Here is a 19,885-nt window from a genome sequence, read left to right as displayed (position 1 = left end):
CCTGCTGGAAACATTTAGAAGTTTATCTTTCGCAGGAATTACGAGTTCAAATAACCCCCAAAGAAGAAAATATAACTCACTATACACAGCAAAAAGGAAAAAAAAAAAAAAAAAAGGATAAAACAAAAAATTTAAATGAACAGAAAATATGTAAATGCAAATTAGATTTTTTTTTTTATTTTTGTGTGTGTTAGTCTTATATTTGGTTATGTCTGTTTCATTATTAATGTGCTGGGTATTCATTCCCTCAAAATGACAAAAATTATAAATAAAAAAAGTGCAACAATTGAAAACCTCACTAATTTATTCATACTTCTTGGAAAATACCATATTCACAGAGCAAATGAATTACTGATTTCAGTGACTGTTAATCGAAATAAATCTGTAATTTCGATTTATTCACCAGTTATCCTGCTAAAAGCTTGAGCAATAATCAGTATTTACAGTTAGGTGACCTACTTTTCCCCCCATTAACATCTGATGCTTCCCAAAATCAAGTTAGTAAATATTTGTGTATTTATCATTTAGCTTCCTTTTGTTGGTTTTACTTTTTTTTAGGTTTTATTTCATATATGTATGTGAAATTGAATGTCTGCTTTACATGTTTACATTGTCTGTACGCATTATTTAAAAAAAACAAAAAAACTATTAAAAAAAAAAAAAAAATCTAAAAACTCTATATCGATAGCACCCACTTTGGCCATTTGCAAAGTCCTAAACCACCACCAGTGTCCTGTTTATACGCAACATCAAGAACTTTTCCCAAATCAGTTTGAGATTTTAGTCCATGATTTCAGATTGACAAACAAAAAAAACAAAAAACACACTCTGGGTTCTAGTAGGACAATTTATTGAAAAAATATAATTTAAATATTAAATTTTCTTTAAAAATCACATTAGAAATCTCGTCCACTCAGTGTCGACCTTTTCCTCCTGCAAAATAAAACAACAATCAGTTTTGGCAATAAAATATGAATAAATTTTATTTCTAAAGCCTCACCTCTTTGTTTTCCAGGTTTGTTGTAGTCGAAGTAAACTTCCTGTTGGTTGTAGGGTCGATCTGTTCAGATTGAATTATGAGAAAAATAGGTCCAGTTTTTCTGGTGGAGGGAGTTTGCCATTTGCTTGTCTCCATGGGAGATGTTATTGTGCCTCGAGTATGTTACATGTAATGTTTTTCAGTGGATTGGATTGATAGGAAATTCATTTTTATGATTCTAACAATTCAGTGAACGCGCCACACCTGGTCTCTTTTAGAGCTCCACACCTGCGATCAAACTGGAGGCTCACAGCGCACGTTTCCCTACGAATGTTTCTATTGCTCAAAAAAAAAACGCCTTAGCAAAACACAGAATTTTACTGTGAGTCACCTCGCCTTTCCACAGATCTGCCAATTACCATGAAAAAAGATTAGTTTAATGCTGTGCTGTTAAATATTCCAGGTAAGGCAATAACATCTATATGGACACAAGCAGGTGGCGCACCCTTACCCAGAAAAGTTACAGTGCACCTTTAAAGTACTGAATTTAGTTTGGTGAAAGAAGCTGGTGCAACAGTACAGCAGCCTCAAGATCAGAATACATTTGTTAAAAAAATATATATAAATCATGTGAACGGAATATAAATGTGAAATAAAAAAAAAAAAAAATCAAACTGGACTCACAGGGGCCCTTGTTCCTGCCCTGGTTGTGCCTCTTTTTCTGCCAGTTTGCCCCCTCAGAGCGAGCGCTGCAGTTGTACACATCTGGAACACAGTTTAGACTTTAGAATGAAGATTTTTGAATGAAGGTTTTTTAATTATTTCTATTAGAAAAGCTCCTGCACAACTTTTCTCTATATAGAATGTATATTTTTTAATTGTTAATCACCAAAGCAACTGTACAATTTTTTCTTTTTATCACTCAAAGGCACAGCTATGGGAGCCCATTTCCACCAGTAAATAAAAAATAAAAGCCTCACAGAAAGTCATAATTAGGAGTTTTAAAGTTGACTCTGAATCTGCTCTTGTCATGGAAGCACACGGTCATTTTCCACACGGCTCCATTTATTTTTTTATTTGTGAATGTAAAAAGACAAGACAGACATCCACACAAATCCCACATGAATGAGTATGTGCAAAGTGTCCATGGTAGCGGGTTTAGTCCAAACAGGGGGATGAAGCACCTTTGGCTCTGTGGTCCTGGTCTCTTGGCCGGGAATTGATGAGCTTTGCTGGGCACTTGGCACAGGCGACTTTGGGTTGAAAATATGGGCACACAGCAAATAAAGTGAAGTGAATTAGTAAAATAACTACACTGTTTTTACTTGTAGTGGTTTAATACATGACTTCTACAGGAAAACTGGCCATACCAGCTTGTCACAGTCTGATCCTGTCAGATCTCAGAAGCTCAGCAGGGCAGGGCCTGGTTTGTACTTGGATGGAGACACTGGGAAAATCAGGAGTCACAGGAGGCGTCAGTTGTAAAAAGCTTTGTGTCCTTAGGCAAAGCACTTCACCCACATTGCCTAGTATGAAAGCAGTGAGTGCGTGGGTGTTGGTGGTGGTTGGAGGGACCGATGGTGCAGATTGGCAGCCTTCCGACAGTCTGCACCAGGGCAATTGTGGTTACAATAGTAGTTTACCAAAACCAGGTCTAGAGTGAATGAATAATACTCTGTAAAGCGTCTGAGTGTCCAAAATAGTGCTATATAAAACTGATGCATTATTAATAAAATGGTCACACCAGCCCACATGCTTGCATGACGAGAGCAGGTTCAAAGTCATCTTCAAAAACTCCTAATTATGAGTTTAAAAGTCATAATTATGAGTTTGCACAGTGCACCGTTAAAGCTCACAAGAGTCAATTTTGAACGAAACAGACAAATTAAACATATGAAGTCCCAGCTTTACCTGACGCATTGGCATTCGGTTTGCGGTTGATGCTCGCGTTTCCTCTTGACGTCTGGAATTCTGGAAACTGCACCCCACAATCCACCAGATTCCCTTTAGACGGAGACAGCTCCATTGCGACGTGATCCAGAGGAGGCACCAACAACAGCCCGGCCCCGACCTCCAATGCGTTTTTCTGAGCCGACGACTCTTCGCTGGCTTTTTCCGAATCCAACGTTATAGTTTTGTCTTTATTGGAATCTTCACTTTGATCCAGTTTTTCTTCCGCTGTGAAAGAACGCCGCTTCGGGTTTTGGGCAGGCTCGGAAGTTTCGATTATCTCGATTTCTTTAGCGCAAATTTCAGACATTTTCATTTTAATAATAGGAGAGTCTAGTGGATTCAGGCATTTCTGCATTTTGTAGTTCTTCGGCTCGCTTGGCACAGTTTGCTTAATGTCCATTTTGCTGGCCGGCGTGCTGAAGTCAATAAAACTATCTGATAACTGTACAGAATCTGTCGAAGAATTTAGTCTATTTTTTGGATTCTCCGGCTTCTCATTTTCTCCATTTTCTGCTTCTTCCTGCAATTCTAAAATGACTTCTGGCCCGGCTGTCGTGTTTTGCGCCAACCATTCTTTCGTAGGTACGTAAACGGGAAGCGACTCCACCGACCAAACTGATTCGTTAAGTTTCCTTCTAAATTTCCCATTAGGGGTTTGTACGCTTCCAGACGGTTCTTCTAGCGTCAGTTCGTTCACAGTATCGTTCCCAGTGTTGCATAATTTAATCGAAATGCTCAGCGAACGCTCAAACGGTTCGTAACGAGATTTTGATTCGACAACTTTCTCGTTTTCATCTTTCTCTGCGTCAACAGTCTCTGGCTCGAGCTGCTCCTCGTTCAAGACGGTTGAGCTTTGGAAATTCTCAATCTCGTCATCGTACGGAGGCAGTTTCTCGTTTTTATCGTCGTCCGCGGTCTTGTCTTCTTGGGGCGTTCCATTTCCCCAGCTCAACAGAATATCCGGTACTGAAATCCTCCTCTCTTTTTTGGACATGTCTTTGCGAGGGGAGTTCACTGGGGTTACGTTTTCTTGTCTCATCATAAGCACATTTCGATTTTTCAAAGACTGTAAATTCACTAAACTGTTGTCTTCACTTATTTTCGGTATGCTCTGCCTTTCTTCAGGACTTGGCGTGGGTAAACAAGGCTCGACACTGCCTCTGGTGCATGAAATCTTCATCTGCAAGCCTTTATTTGGTTCATTGTAACTCTCCACATCTTCGTTTGACTTTTTCTGGCTGGAGGTGGAGGAGGTGGGGGAGGTGGACGCCGTTTCTCTGCCCGAGTCCGAGGAGCTTCGTCGTGGGCTCTCCTCGTGGAACTCTCCACCCCTCGGTTCTGTCTGGACTTCGGTGTTGACGGTTTCGCGGGCGGGGCCGGGGGGCTGGGGCGGGCGCGGTCTCCTGGTGGCGTTGGGGTTCTGGTAGGGGGCGCTGTAGGGCTGGGCCATGCGTCTGTAGTCCAGCGGCTGCACTGGAGCGTGGGGGACGAAGTAGGCGGGGGGGTCCATGTACGCGGCAGGGGGGAAGGGAGGCATCATCATACCATAACCTGCAAAACACAAGGATTAACCAAGGCAGTTTTAACGAACATCTCCATCTGCAAAATGAAACGTGATCTTTTTTTTATGACTTTCTTGAAACAGGGCTGCAGAATTATTTGCAATGAAATCAAATTGAAATTTTGACTGATACACTCATCCCATTTGCAAAGTTAGTGGAATGTCCTTTGCAAACAGAAAAATGTCTGACTTGTGGTTTAGATGTCCTAAAAGTTCACATTTGTCAATGCGCAATGTGCACGGTTACATTTGAAAACGAAATCTAAATTGAAACTATAGTAAGAACATTTATTTTTACCCTAAACCAGGGGTTTTCAACGTTTTTTCAGGGCAGGGACCGCCAAACTGATGGAGAGCTCGAGCAGGGACCACCTTCTATATCTATAGGCGAGTTTCAGCTGACGTCATTGTTATTAAAAGCCCGCGTTGCTGCTGGGAAATATTTTGGTTGGAGGCAAGAAACACGATAGCGTCAAACACAGTGCGTAACCTCGCGTATTTATCCCCGATAATGGTAAATTCCTGCTGCATTATCGGATGCACAAATAGAAGCACGGAAGAAGGAAAATGTCTTTTTCGTATTCCGAGTGAAAAGAACCGCTAACGGTGAATTAAACGACTTTCAAACATCCGCAGAGCAAACGTAGAAGATCCTAACAAACCGTTTAAAAAAAAAAAAAAAAAAAAGATCTGTTTAAACGAAAGAGGAGCCACAGCGTACAGACAACAGTTTGATTTGGGACACTGAACTTTTCTAGTCATTCTGATCTGAGGAGCAAGAGGAAGGACACAACTACCCCCGTTCCCCGGGGAGTGTGGAGCCTGGTTAATGTGCCCCAGAAATGAAGTTGCTTGACCCCCTTCCCGATGCGCGGTAGTGTGTGCGGAGCTTAACTTCCGCTGTGCATAAAAGTAAAGCTGTAACATAAGTCTTCACTTGTAGCCTAACAAGAAAAGTCATCAACCAAAGACTTCGCGATCCCAATGTTGAAGGCCTCTGCCTCTGTATCCACACTTTCCTGGACTTGTGATGCGATGATCATCACCAAGTGCTGGGCTTTTGCTTTACTTCAGACAAATAAATCTCTTCACGTTTTTTACCGCTCAAGATCAAAAAATGATTTCCTTTTAAAGAAACAGTAACTCCTGAACCCTTTCTCCAAATAGATGTGATTTTAGACTGTGGTCATGTCACACTCTCAGATGAGGGAAAAGATCCAGAGTTCCCAATAGAGAACATTGTACTTTGCCATTAAATATCAAAAAGGTAAATGCACAAATGTTCAACCTGATCATTTACTAAACACAAGAACTTCCTGTATTGCGAGACAAATCTGCATTTTTACAATATCCATTTTACCCTCCCACTTCTGTATTAAAAATTATTGGCCTATAGAATGTTGTGGTATCATCTAAAACTCACCAATTGTGCATAGAAAATGTGGGGAATACCATTATAAAACATAATTTCATCACCGTTAATCACCGTCATTTGGACCAAATCAATAAAATGCAGGAGGTTAAGTGCAAGTGTTAAGTGAGGACTTAACGCACTTAGAACCAGGAGAATAAACATGAGTCATATTTTTTACAGGCTCAAAATCGGGAGTAAATTAAATCAGCAATCAACACTAAATGGTAAAAATGATAGAGGATAGACCATTTGTCATGTTTCGATGTTTTTGTGACACTCACCCATGCCGGAGAAGGGGTTAAAGGGGTTATAGAAGGGCATGGGCCACTGGTAGTGCATGAAGGGCGGAGGGGGGGCGTGGACGTAGTACAGGGGCCGGGACACGAGCTGAGGATGGACCAGTCCCGGGTCCTGTCCTGGGACCTGGGCCTGAGCCTGAGCCTGAGCTCCCCCCGAGTTTGAGGCTCCGCTCGGACCTCGAGGATTCTCTGGCTCTGCTCCTTGAGGCCGACTGAACGCTGCTGTGGACATCTTCACTCTACAGGAGCAAGAGAGGGACAAAAGACAAAATAAGGGCAGAGAATGTTGGTTTTCAGATTCTGGTGTGAATCTGCTAAATATAACAAAACTAAATGTAGGCTTAAAAAGAACACCATCCACAAATATTCCACAAATGCCTGATTATACATTTTGTTAGGGCTGCACAATATACATCACAATTTAAATTGAAATTTTAGTTGGTGCAATAATCTGAAGGAGGCAGTTAATAGTAATTATGCATGTACAGCCTACGCTGCCACACTAGATTAAGCCTGATCTCGTCAGATCTCAGAAGCTCAGAGGCCTGGATAGTTCTTGGATGGGAGACACTGGGAAAATCAGGTGCCACAGTGGGGGCAAAAACTGTCATTGTGTCTTTAGGCAAGACACTTCACCCACATTGCTTAGTGAGAAAGTGGCGTGAGTGATGGCGGTGGTCAGAGGGGCAGATTGGCAGCCTCACTTCCGTCAGTCTGCCCCAGGGCAGCTGTGGCTACAATCGTAGCTTACCATCACTGAGTGCAGAGTGAGTGAACTGTAAAGTGCCACATAAATGCAATGATTAATTAATTAAAATAATAGAGAATTAAAAACAAAAATCCTCAGAAAACCACAAATTACACAAACAATACTACTACAAAATCTCAAATCTATTGTAAATCAAAAATTGTAAATCAAGATTTTTCAACCTTGACCTCACACTCATCTGTTCTGAGTCAAAAATTAAACATTAAAAACAAGAGCTAATTTTTGATGTCAGGTCTTCAGACGATTGAGATGTCAATGTACAGCTCTGGTTTTGACAGCGGCAGATCAGACAGAACATGCAAACAACTTCTACCATCATGTAACGAAAGGGTTTAATACAGAGGCTTTATAAAATACAAGAATGACATAAATAACATACTTTTTTTTTTTTTTTTTTTTTGGCTATAATGAGCAGCCATAAAAGTTACCAAAAGTCACTAGCAAGAAAGTAGATGGAGCTGCCAGCAACGTAACTGTGCGTGTCATTTTTAGCAATTAACTATCATAGAATCACCAATTGGGTCCCTTAAAATACGCAGAACTACCAGTATATCTCAATATTTTAACTTTAACACGATTTTTAAACCACAATTACCATTCACAAAGCAGATTTACAAACGAAAGCTAACTTTAGCATCTCCGTTAGCTTCTCAGACTGTCATGCCGCGTTATGCCGTGATCGGACGCGCTGGTATCTCGGTTCATCTTCCGTCCCGGTGGAATAAAGTGTCAAAGTTTACCTTATTTTGGATGCGGACAGACGAGCGGCAGCAGCGGGACACACACGGAGCCCACACAGGTGAGTTTTAAGTAGGTTTAATGAGCTCAGGTGTGGACACGGAGCTCACCGAATGATCCGGGGACGACACGAATCAGTACACCACCGCCACAGCAGCCCCACTGTGCAGTACACAAGGCGGGAAACTGAATGATCCGGGGACGACATGAATCAGTACACCGCTATGCTACACCACTCGATAGCTGACTTTTTTTGATTTTTTGATTTGATTTTTAAAAATACATACATACATTATTATTATTATTATTATTATTATTATTATTATTAGTTAGTAGTAGTAGTAGTAGTAGTAGTAGGCCTAAAATCTATAAAATGGTGTAGCTTAATAAATAAATAGGCTAGAATAAATAGAACAGAAATACAACAATAAATTCATGAATAGTAGTAGTAGTAATAGTAGTAGTTGTAGTAGTAGACTACAACTACTACTAGTAGTAGTAGTAGTAGTAGTAGTAGTAGTAGTAGTAGGAGGAGGAGGTCTGGTAGTAAGCCTGAAATCAATAAAATTGTGTAGCTTAATAAATAAATAGACTATATAAATACAACAATAAATCCATCAGTAGTAGTAGTAGTAGTTGTAGTAGTAGTAGTAGTAGTAGTTGTTGTAGTAGTAGTAGTAGTAGTAGTAGTAGTAGTAGTAGTAGTAGGAGGCCTAGTAGTAAGGCTAAATCATTGAAACGGTGTAGCTTTATAAATAAATAGGCTAAATAAATAAAACAATATATCAGTAGTAGTTGTAGTAGTAGTAGTAGTAGTAGTAGTGGTAGTAGTAGTAGTAGTAGTAGTAGTAGTAACAATAGTAGGCTTATTAGTACGTCTAAAATCAATTAAATGGTGTAGCTTAATACATAAATAGGCTAGAATAAATAGAACATAAATACAACAATAAATTAATCAATAGTAGTAGTAGTAGTAGTAGTAGTAGCAGTAGTAGTAGTAGTAGTAGCAGTAGTAGAAGGAGGTCTAGTAGTAAGCCTAAAATCAATTAAATAGTGTAGCTTATTCAATAAGTTGGGTACATAAATGCAAAAATAAATCCAGTAATAAATAGTAAATCTAGTAGTAGTAGTAGTAGTTGTTGTGGTAGTAGTAGTTGTAGTAGAAGGAGGTCTGGTAGTAAGTCTAAAATAAATGAAACTTTAGGCTAAATAAACAAAACAATTAATATATCAGTAGTAGTAGTAGTAGTAGTAGTAGTAGTAGTAGTCGTCGTCGTCGTCGTTGCTGACAGTTGACAGGTAATTATAGTTTATTAGATTTAGAATTAGATTTTTTAGTTTTTTGTGCAAACTAAGAGAGGAAAGAAACATATATACAGATAATTTGAAGTAAATGTTGGGTGTGTAATAATATTTTGTCTGCCCAAGTGCAGTATCAGAGAGCAGTACAGCTGCTGTAGTACTGATAAAGTAACGTTAAAAGTGTTCAAATGATAACAGTCCCACCTAAACTACTACTACTACTACTACTAATACTGCTACTACAACTATTACTACTACTACACATTACTAGTACTCCGCTTACCAGCTACTTCTTTTACTTATCCATATTGTTATTTCTAATGTTACTCCTGGACAGTCCGATTAAACCAAATTAAATTAAAAAACAAACAAAAAAACTAAATATGTTCAATTTGTCTTCTTATGTACTTTAACTTTAATAATAATAGAAAGTAAGTAACACAACAAACCACACAAATGCACCAGGACAATTCACATTTTATTAAACTTTTTTCAAGTAAATAATATATATATTTTTTTATTTAAAGACTTTATATTTCACTCACACTCATTATAATGAAATAAATATGTCCAGTGTTTGGTACAAAGCTTTTGAGGAGTTAGCATCAGGACGTTGGCATTTAAAGGTGTATTGTGTAACTTTTTGGTTACCGTCACCTGCTTGTTTCTATGGATACGTCGTAGCTCTGCCTGGAATGTTCTGCAGTGTGACATTAAACAGCTCTACTTTATATTTACTCAATTACAGGTGGCTCAAAAATACCTCGAAAAACAGGGGTTCTGACTGTGAGCTGTGTCGCCTCTCCACAGATCTGACCTGTAACGTGGTCTGGTTTGGTCCTTCACCAGAAAAGTTACACAATGCACCTTTAGTGAGTTTAGTAAGGCACTTTTTCCGTGTTTTTCCGGTCCAAACGAGCTAAAGACTTGCACACACGTCCCTTTGTGCAGTGGAGGTCAGAGTTTTCACTGTAAATACAAGAATCTCAAACAAAAACAGGATTAAACTTATCAAACCTTTCATCTGATTCACATTTAGACAAAAACTTTGCACAGATTCTAGAAATCTACTACAAGCATAATTTTATACACTGCAAAGACCTGAGTAAAAGATTTTATTATTCATTATAATTTACTAATGGGACATAATGTGCCATTTTCCTACCTAACTGACATGTAATTTAATGTGAAAAAAACAAAAACAACTAAACAAAATCAGGTTTTAAAGAATGCACTATGTCATTGTTCTGGTGGAGTTTCTTCAGTGTTCCACAATATATTATTAAACATATACATATCTCCATGGAAACAAGTTTTTCATTACTTGTAATTGAATATGTTGTGCAAAATGGATAAGTTCAAGTCTCTCCACTAGAAGAGTTACACAGTGCCCCTTTCAGTACATTAGAAATACATAAATTTAAATAGAAACAGATCAAATAATCAATATTCAGTTAGTAAATAACGATCAAAAACTGCTCACATTCAAATTAATATTATGAAGTCATTTTTGCCTAATTGTACCTTCATTTTTGCAGTGTCTTTGTCATATTCTTATATTGAAATGTTAAAATCGTGTTTTATATTTTGAAGTTTGCGCGGAGCTGACGTCCCTTCAGAGGCTGTGGAGGTCTGAAGTTGTCCACCATGTCCCAGACTCCCTCTCCCTCTGCACAGAACTGCAGAGAGCGGAACATCTCCATCTGAAACAGGAGCACCAGGGAAATACACGGGTAAATAAAACAGGTACATACACAAGTAAATAAACAGGCGCAGGCCTCCCCCTCTTACCTCACCTGTGTGAGGCTCCTCCCCCTCTCATATCTCACCTGTGTGAGGCTCCTCCCCCTCTCATATCTCACCTGTGAGGCTCCTCCACCTCATATCTCACCTGTGTGAGGCTCCTCCCCCTCTCATATCTCACCTGTGTGAGGCTCCTCCCCCTCTCATATCTCACCTGTGTGAGGCTCCTCCCCTCTCATATCTCACCTGTGTGAGGCTCCTCCCCCTCTCATATCTCACCTGTGTGAGGCTCCTCCCCTCTCATATCTCACCTGTGTGAGGCTCCTCCCCCTCTCATATCTCACCTGTGTGAGGCTCCTCCCCCTCTCATATCTCACCTGTGTGAGGCTCTCCCCCTCCACCTCATATCTCACCTGTGCGGGGCTGACACTGATGGCCTGCTTCAGGACGATCCAGGTGACGCTCTCGAGCAGAGGGGGCGTGGTCAGGGAGCCTTCGTAGGTCCAGTACTCGAGGGAGGGGGGCAGCAGAGACCGAGGGTCAAAATCTCCAAGGCCGCACTGTTTTCCCTGAACGCAGCAGCACAGTCACGTACACAGAAACACATGTGCACGTGTAGAGAGAGTCACAGTCAGTCTGGTGTTGGCCACATGAAAACAATGATGTTTTTTACACAGATAATAAACATGGACAGAATAAAACCCTGCAGCAGTGGTTCTCCTGATTTGCTGCTCGATTACAGTTTTCGGCTGCAGATTTCACGATTTGCAGCTTGTAATCTGCAAAATATGATTTTCTTTTTGGGGGCATTCGTGTTCAGTCTGCTCAGTTGTCATTATAAGTTTGTTTAAATTTTATGCGACTGACATAACAAGAGATCGACTAGAGCTCCCTCTCACAGCTTCAGTGTGAACATTTTAATAGATAAGTCACACTGGAGTATAAGTCACTGGACCATCCAAACCATGAGAAAAAATGTGACTTATTGTCCGAAAAATGCAGTACTTTACACTTACACTTGACTGCATACTCATTCTTTACCTGATAAAATTGTATGAATGTCAATATGTTCTTCACCTTTTTTGTGAAAAGACCTTTGATAAATGTAGGTGTCATGCCTTTATCATGGTCTGTATTTAAACGTACCTTGTTCTTGATGGACTCAAAGCAGTCCAGGATTCTCTGCAGTTTGGGGTTGGCTGCTCCGATCTGACCAAAAACAGACACTTTTTAAAATGACATTCATCATTTATCACATGAGTCTAAAGTCTGTCTGTAATAATCAGATTTCTCTTGTTACCTTGAGGAAGACTCCGACCACGGCCAGACCATCAGGCTCTTTGGCTGCGTCTCCAAAACTGGGGTACTTAGTGTTCCAGTGCACCAGGTGGAGCTGTAGAGCACAGGGAGCAGGTCACAGCCTGAAGACTTTTATCTTTATCAGCTTTATCTAATCGCACTTTATGAAGGACAAAGTCAAGTTCATGTGAAAGAAACTGAGCAAAAGCACTTTCAGTTTAGGTTTTTCAACTATAGGCCTTTACTTGACTTAAAATGATTTACTTTTGCGTCTTTGTTCTCATAATTATTTTATAACATTTTATAACCTGACCTAAACTGGAAAAGAAAGATAGATAAAATAGAGGAGCGAGTACCTCACAGGGAAACCTGATGCCGTTGACGGTGTGCTCGGAGCCCTGGTCGTCACTGCTGCCCCAGTGACAGTGGAACTGTCTGAGTCTGTAAACCCCAGAGACAGGACCCCCCCTCAGAGCTGAAGAGGGAAGAGGAGAGAAAAGAGTGAGACGGAGGAGAGAGAGGTCTGTACTAGGGATGGACATTCGATTAAATTTTCTTTATCAATCGTCGAGAGAATTAACAATCGATTATTGATTAATCATTAACGTTTTTATATTAAAATTATCATCATTATTATGACTATCTGCACTACTAATCTGCATAAATAAATTCAACTTTACGACATATAAACCGTAACGACTCTAGAGCCACATCAGCCCGTTTGACATTATAATGTGTTTAATGCAGATTTGTCTCATAGTCTCATAGAAACAAAACTTAAAAACCACATGGCTAATTTGCATAAACTAAGCAAAGAAAAAAAAATAATTCTTGTGTCGCTGATGCGGCACGACTCAGGTGAATACAGGTTAGTGTGACCATATTTGTGTTTGTCAAAACCAGGACACCGTACGGGGGGAGGGAGGTGGGGACTCGTCATCCACATTGTGCTACTCTCACCTAGTGAACTTTTTCCCACTGAAACATATGTGCTGCTCTGTGCACGTGGACTCACACTTGTCCCGAACAGAACAGAAAGCGTGGAATTTCTTGTACAAATCATCGTTAAATACACATTTGTGCTTCGACACGTTGCAGACTGACAGACTGTCTGCTCGCTCCTTCTGAGTGCAGAGAGACACATGTACAGACCCCTGTTTGGTCTCCCTACTCACAGAAACCTACATTCGGTTTGTCAATTAAAATGAACATAATTGATGAAATTTTTAATGATCAGTTATCGATTAATCGACTAATCATGCCCATCCCTAGTCTGTACACCCAGATACAGGACCCCCCCTCAGAGCTGAGGAGAGAGGTCACTGTAGTGTATGTAGACTTGGTTTGGTCCTGCTCTTGTCCTGGTTTAGTCTTGGTTTAGTCCTGGTCTAGTCTAGTCAGGCTGGCGCCATCTAGTGCCTCTGCTCAATTTAATTTCTCTCCAGTGACTAGTTCAGGAATCAGAATACACTAGACGATTCGCAAAAACCCCGGAAGTGTGAGTTCAGGCACCAGCCAATCAGCGAAGAGACAGACATTCTGTGTTGTCAAGGATTCCTGAGATCGAGGATTTAAAGCCGGAACAAAGAGAATGTTTGGTGAATTTTATCAAGGGGAAAGACGTTACTGTTCTTCTTCCTACAGGAATTGGGAAAAGCTTAATTTACCAGTTAACCCCGTTAGCGGAGCATTACATACGTAGTGCAGTGATTGGTTAAATAAAAAAAGTACCCGCCTACTGTTGAGCAAATGAATTGTAATGCTGCGAGGTCAGACGGTTTCTACAAAGTGAAAAAGGCTGATGAATCAGACTAGATCTAGTCCAGGTTTAGTCCCAAATTTAGTTCCAGTTCGGTCTGTTTGTGGGCTCCTTGTCGAGGCCTGATCTTGTCAGATCTCAGAAGCTCAGCGGGGATGGGCCTGGGTAGAACTCGGACGGGAAAATCAGGAGCCACGGGGGGAAGCCGGTGCCAAAAATGTTGTGTCACTGGGCAAGACACTTAACCCACCTTGCCCCCAGTGTCTGTGTCCCCTGGTGTGTGAGTGGTTGTTTGTTGTAAAGCACTTTGAGCCTTGGAAAATATATATAAAACATCACCATTCACCACTGAGTATGAATGTCGTCTGAGTGTTTGTGGTCAGAGGGTCAGTGGTGCAGATTGGCAGCCATTTCAGACAGTCTGTCCCAGGGCAGCTGTGGCTACTGTAGCATCTTACCACCTCTGGGCACGGAGGGAATGAATAATGCACATGATCGTGACGTTGAGCGTCTGTGAGACTGAAGCTTTGTGCTGGAGGCGACGGGGACGTCCTCGAGTTTACTGCAGTAAATCTGTTTTATAAATGTCCCTGCGACTGTGTCCTCAACTTTACAGAACAAACAGCTCAGAGCCTCTCGACCTTCAGAACCAGACCCGGACTCAGACTCAGAACCAGACCCGGACTCAGACTCAGAACCAGACCCGGACTCAGACTCAGAACCAGACCCGGACTCAGACCCAGACCCGGACTCAGACTCAGAACCAGACCCGGACTCAGACTCAGAACCAGACCCGGACTCAGACTCAGAACCAGACCCGGACTCAGACTCAGAACCAGACCCGGACTCAGACTCAGAACCAGACCCGGACTTAGACTCAGACCCAGACCCGGACTTAGACTCAGACTCAGACCTAGACCCAGACTCAGACTTAACTCAGACTCAAGACTTAGACTCAGACCTAGACTCAGACTCAGACTTAGACTCAGACCCGGACTCAGACTTAACTCAGACTCAAGCCTTAGACTCAGACCTAGACTCAGACTCAGACTTAGACTCAGACCCGGACTCAGACTTAACTCAGACTCAAGACTTAGACTCAGACCTAGACTCAGACTCAGACTTAGACTCAAGAGTTAGACCCAGACTCAGACCTAGACTCAGACTCAGACTCAGACTTAACTCAGACCCAGACCTAGACTCAGACGAAGACTTCGACTCAGATTTAGACTCAGACTCAGACCCAGACTCAGACCCAGACTTAAACTCAGACTTAGACTTAGACTCAGACTCAGACTCAGACTCAGACTCAGCCTTAGACCCAGACCCAGACTTAGACCCAGACCCAGACTTAGACTTAGACCTAGACCCAGACTCAGACCCAGACTTAGACTCAGACTCAGACTCAAACCCGGACCCAAACTCAGACTTAGACTCAAGAGTTAGACCCAGACTCAGACTCAGATTTAGACTCAAGACCTAGACCCAGACTTAGACTCTGACTTAGACCCGGACCCAGACTCAGACCAGAGGAGGAGCAGGGTGTGGGAGTTTTATCACACTGTGGGGACTAATATCTGTACACACTGGCATCGTGGGGCCCAGCCTTGGCGCCTCCCTCATGGTTCTTTTAGGGACAAAATCTTGTTTCCGTGACAACAACCCCTCAGTATTAGACACAGACCCTCCCCATAAAAGCTCCAGTGCACCTTTAACATATGTGGGAGATTAGTTTGGCAAGAAGAAGAGCTCAAACTGTACGACCAAATCACAGGGTTTAAAAGTTCACAGCTCACGATTCAGGTTTGATTTTCTTGCGACCTACAGTTGCCGGTCGTGAGGTCGTAATCAGTTCTCGTGACCCCGTGTTTACTACGTGAAGTACGACACACAGTTAAGCCAAAAGTCGGCCCAATCCCCCAAAAAAATCGTCTCAAAAAGGGCCAAAAATCACACAGTGTACGCCCGGTTTAAGGGTAAGACTAGAAGGGGTTTCCAGGATATGAATGGAAGTCAATGTAATGTCTCCAGAAGCATGGAAACCAAAACTGTGTGCGTCTGTGTGTGTGCGTGTGTGTGTGTCTTTGTGTGTGTGCGTGTGTGTGTGTGATTGCAGTAAACAGACTTATCGGTTTGAGCCTGCGAGGGGCGGGGCTCAGTCTCCCGCCGAGATAACGAGCATCAGAAGAACGAACAAAACTTCCTCAGATATTACACCGTTTAATAAAAAATATTAGATACTACACCGTTTCATTTCAATCTCAAGAGGTTTAGATTTTCAGTGAAATCGTGACAGACGTCTTTGGTTTTTAGTCTTTAGTTTTTAGTCTTTAGTTTTTAGTGTTTTTAGTTTTTAGTCTTTTGTTTTGGTCTTAAGTTTTTAGGCTTGAGTTTTTAGTTTTATTTTGTTTTTGTTTTTAGTCTTTAGATTTAAGTTTTTGGTCCTAAGTTTTTAGTCTTTAATCTTTCGTTTTTAGTTTTTAGTCTTTAGTTTTTAGTCTTCATTATTTAGTTTTTAGTCTGTGGTCTGTAGTTTTTAAGCCTTTAGTTTTTAGTCTTTAGTTTTTAGTTTTTAGTCTTTAGCCTTTAGTCTTTAGTTTTGGTCTTAAGTTTTTAGTCTTTAGTTTTTTGTTTTTGTTTTTAGTCTTTAGATTTTAGTTTTTGGTCCTTAGTTTTTAGTCTTTAATTTTTCGTTTTTAGTCTTTAATTTTTCGTTTTTAGTCTTTAGTTTTTAGTGTTTAGTCTTCAGTTTTTAGTGTTTTAGTTTTTAATTTTTAGTCTTTAGTTTTGGTCTTAAGTTTTTAGTTTTTAGTCTTTAGTTTTTTATTGTTTTTAGTCTTTAGATTTTAGGTTTTGGTCCTTAGTTTTGAGTCTCTAATTTTTCGTTTTTAGTCTTTAGTTTTTTGTTTTTAGTCTTTAGTTTTTAGTTTTTGGTCCTTAGTTTTTAGTCTTTATTTTTTCATTTTTAGTGTTTTAGTCTTTAGTTTTTAGTTTTTATTCTTTAGTTTTTAGTCTTTCGTTTTCAGTCTTTAGTCTTTAGTCTTTAATGACGATCCAAAGCAAACCGCTAAAATCAGACTACACGAGACCGATTACGCCGAGGTGTTTCTTACTGGAGGAGTCGGACTCGTCGATGAAGTCGACCTGGAAGGAGTGCCCGTTGTTGAGGATGCCGTTGGCGTCGTTGGGGTCGTAGGTCAGCTTCAGGGGTTTGAGGTCGGGGTCGTACACGGCCTCTTTAGGGACGATGTTTATGGGGCTCTGACGGGGTCCATCGGCCACAGGGTACTCCTCCACCCACGTGTCCGGACCTGGCAGCAGAGGAGAACACGTTTAAATTTGTTATTATAAAGAATTGAGTTTTGTTTTGTTTTATTTTATTTTATTATTATTTTTTTTTTATTTATTCATTTTATTTCATTTCATTTTGACAAAGAGCCCATATTACTCTAATCCCATATTTTCTAATCTATGTTATGGGCGTCTGAAGCTCGGTAGGTTGTGCGTTTGTCCACAGATCTGAAGCGTGGTGGTTCAAATCCCGCTCTCAACATAAAAAAAAACATCATTGGTTGAGTGATCAGATCCACAGACAATGAATGTCATTGTGTCCTTGGGCAAGACCCTTAACCCACATCACTCCTAGTGTCCCTGTACACTGGTGTATGAATATGTGAATATAAATACAAATATATATACATATATATATATATATATATATATATATATATATATATATATATATATATATATATATATATATATATATATATAGGTGGCAAGGTGGGGTAAGTGTCTTGCCCAAGGACACAACAACATGGAAAAATGTAATCACTGACTGGTTGAAAACTAAAATAATCATTAGTAACATATAAATAAAATAAAACATTAAAAGCAAACTTAAGTCTAAAAATAGTAGTAGTAGTAGTAGGGTTCGGTCAAGTGGTAACGGAGGGAAACGGGCAGATTTTTTACATTCAAATATATTCAGAAACTAGAGGGACTATTGAAATAAGTAAAGTATCAGAATGTAGGAAAGAGTTAACAGTCCAACAGGGTCAAGTTAAACCTGTGATATTCTTTCAAGTTGTTGACAAAAAATGTAAAAACTCATGTCGGTAACGGAGGAAATGAAATATACAGCACTTTTTCGTCAATAAATACAAACAGTTTGAATATTTGCTTCATATAGTTTTCTACCATATGGTACAAGATTAGGTTGAAAAACCTCTTACTTTTTGAGTCATGAGATTTTTTATTAAGAAAGGTCATGGTAACGGAGGGAAAAGTAACGGAGGGAAAATTGTTCAAACAAGTAGAAGGTGCAGGATTTTACATAATTTGTCAACTTTTTTCTTCCAAATACTTTAATATTACTTCAAAATGAAAGGAAACTATTTCTATAAAATATGTCACTCCTTCCAAGCAAATTTTTATCATTTTAAATACTTTTTTTTTTTTTTTTTTAATCATGTACCTTCATCAACAGTTCAAAGATCAAATAACACAAGATATGATGAAATACATCCATTTATTTACATGATTTTCAGGTCTTTGAAATTTGGGAAATAATTTTTTTCCATGTTTCATACATGGTCTGTTTAAAACGGATGTAACTTTAGAACCAAAAATGGTACAGAAAAAAGGTCAACAGTTTCATAAACTAGAGCACATATGTATCTGTTCAATACATTTTTATATCAGATGAATTAACTAGAATTTTTGGCCTTGTTGTTTACTTCTGCTTGACCGGGCCCAGTAGTAGTAGTAGTAGTGCGAATAGTAGTAGTAGCGGTAGTAGTAGTAGTAGTAGTTGTAATAATACATTTATAGGACAAAATAAAACCTTCCCTGGACAGATAAAATGTGGTTTTGATCTGAAATAAAACTACAAAATATTAAAGAAATTACATCTGCAGTTTTTGTTCTTAACATATATATATATATATATATATATATATATATATATATATATATATATAACATAATTACTTTGTGAAAATTCTACTTTTTGTAATGTACTAGTAACAACTACTACTGATACTACACTTTGTAATGATGTCATGAATCACACTAAATCCAAACTTAAATTTCCATTGTGTAACTTTTCAGGTCAGATCTGTCTGTTTCTCTAGGTATTTTCGAGCTATAAAACCATCTGTAATTTAATAAAAGTAAGGTGTAGCTGTTTAAAGTCACACTGCGGAACATTCCAGGCAGTTTAATGACATTAAATAATCAATCAAACTTTATTTATAGAGTCCAATAAAACCAACACGATATAAAAACACTCAAAATATTAAACAGTTAAATAAAACAAACTGTGCAAAGTGTTTGAATAAATGAGTTTTGAGTCTATCCTTAGAAACAAGCGCAAAAAGTTACACAATGTGCCTTTAAATGATAAAACCAGCTCTAGAAAACAAACATAAAAACATCAAAATAATCTTTACCGTTGTCGGATCCATAGCCCCAGCCGTGAGACATGGTTCTTCTTCTTCTCTTCTTCTTCTTCTTCTTCGTGATAAAAAAAGAGTTTATCTGAGCTGAGTCCGTCTCCTCTGGTCTTATAAGGACCTGCCCTGAGCCCGGTCTGGAGGCGGGACCAGGACTAACACCGGTCTACAGCTGGTCTATCGCAGAACCAGGTCTAGGTCTAGGACTAGGACTGGGTGTGGGCGGGGCTTAAAGGTGCATTGTGTAACTGTCATTTTTTTGCTGGAGGGTCCGTGAAACACTTCTGGAGATGTTACTTTTTTGTGTCTGTGTGTCTGTGTGTGTGTGTGTCCACCTGTGATAATTCTGCCATTTATGGACCGATTGTCACCAAATTTGGTACGTGGGTCAAGCCCTCGTGCCTTATGCCAGAAGAAAAAAAAATTGGTGACGATACGAGGTCATTTGAGGTCACACGGGTCAATTGAAAGGTCACGCCATTATAAAGGGTTTAGGCAATTTCTGCAATTTCTGAACCATTTACCCAATCATCATACAAGTTGGCACACACATAACCGGGTACACTGGATATTACAGGTTGAAACCGGTTAATATATGTGTTTTTGGTGGTAA

General features: G+C 39.8%; 2 protein-coding genes across 2 annotated transcripts; both read right to left on the bottom strand.

The window, feature by feature from the left end:
- Nucleotides 1-833: 833 nt before the first annotated feature.
- On the bottom strand, nt 834-7,773 carry LOC129408320 (transcription factor TFIIIB component B'' homolog). Its single transcript, XM_055151648.1, has 6 exons — nt 7,716-7,773; nt 6,189-6,445; nt 2,891-4,483; nt 1,664-1,744; nt 1,001-1,060; nt 834-933 (listed from the first exon to the last, which is right to left on the bottom strand). The coding sequence occupies exons 2-6, from the start codon at nt 6,436-6,438 to the stop codon at nt 914-916; spliced, it is 2,004 nt and encodes a 667-aa protein (XP_055007623.1). The 5' UTR covers nt 6,439-6,445; nt 7,716-7,773; the 3' UTR covers nt 834-913.
- A 1,701-nt stretch (nt 7,774-9,474) lies between these two features.
- LOC110161277 (carbonic anhydrase) lies at nt 9,475-19,427 on the bottom strand. Its single transcript, XM_020926008.2, has 7 exons — nt 19,270-19,427; nt 16,930-17,127; nt 12,414-12,532; nt 12,059-12,151; nt 11,905-11,967; nt 11,172-11,327; nt 9,475-10,718 (listed from the first exon to the last, which is right to left on the bottom strand). Exons 1-7 carry the CDS (start codon nt 19,301-19,303, stop codon nt 10,596-10,598), a joined length of 786 nt encoding a protein of 261 aa, XP_020781667.2. The 5' UTR covers nt 19,304-19,427; the 3' UTR covers nt 9,475-10,595.
- Nucleotides 19,428-19,885: the final 458 nt, after the last annotated feature.

This window comes from Boleophthalmus pectinirostris, unplaced genomic scaffold (genome assembly GCF_026225935.1).
Source record: "Boleophthalmus pectinirostris isolate CB_2022bp ecotype Guang Dong unplaced genomic scaffold, ASM2622593v1 HiC_scaffold_16, whole genome shotgun sequence".
Classification (NCBI taxonomy): Eukaryota; Metazoa; Chordata; class Actinopteri; order Gobiiformes; family Gobiidae; genus Boleophthalmus; species Boleophthalmus pectinirostris.
This window is presented reverse-complemented; position numbering and strand designations above follow the sequence as displayed.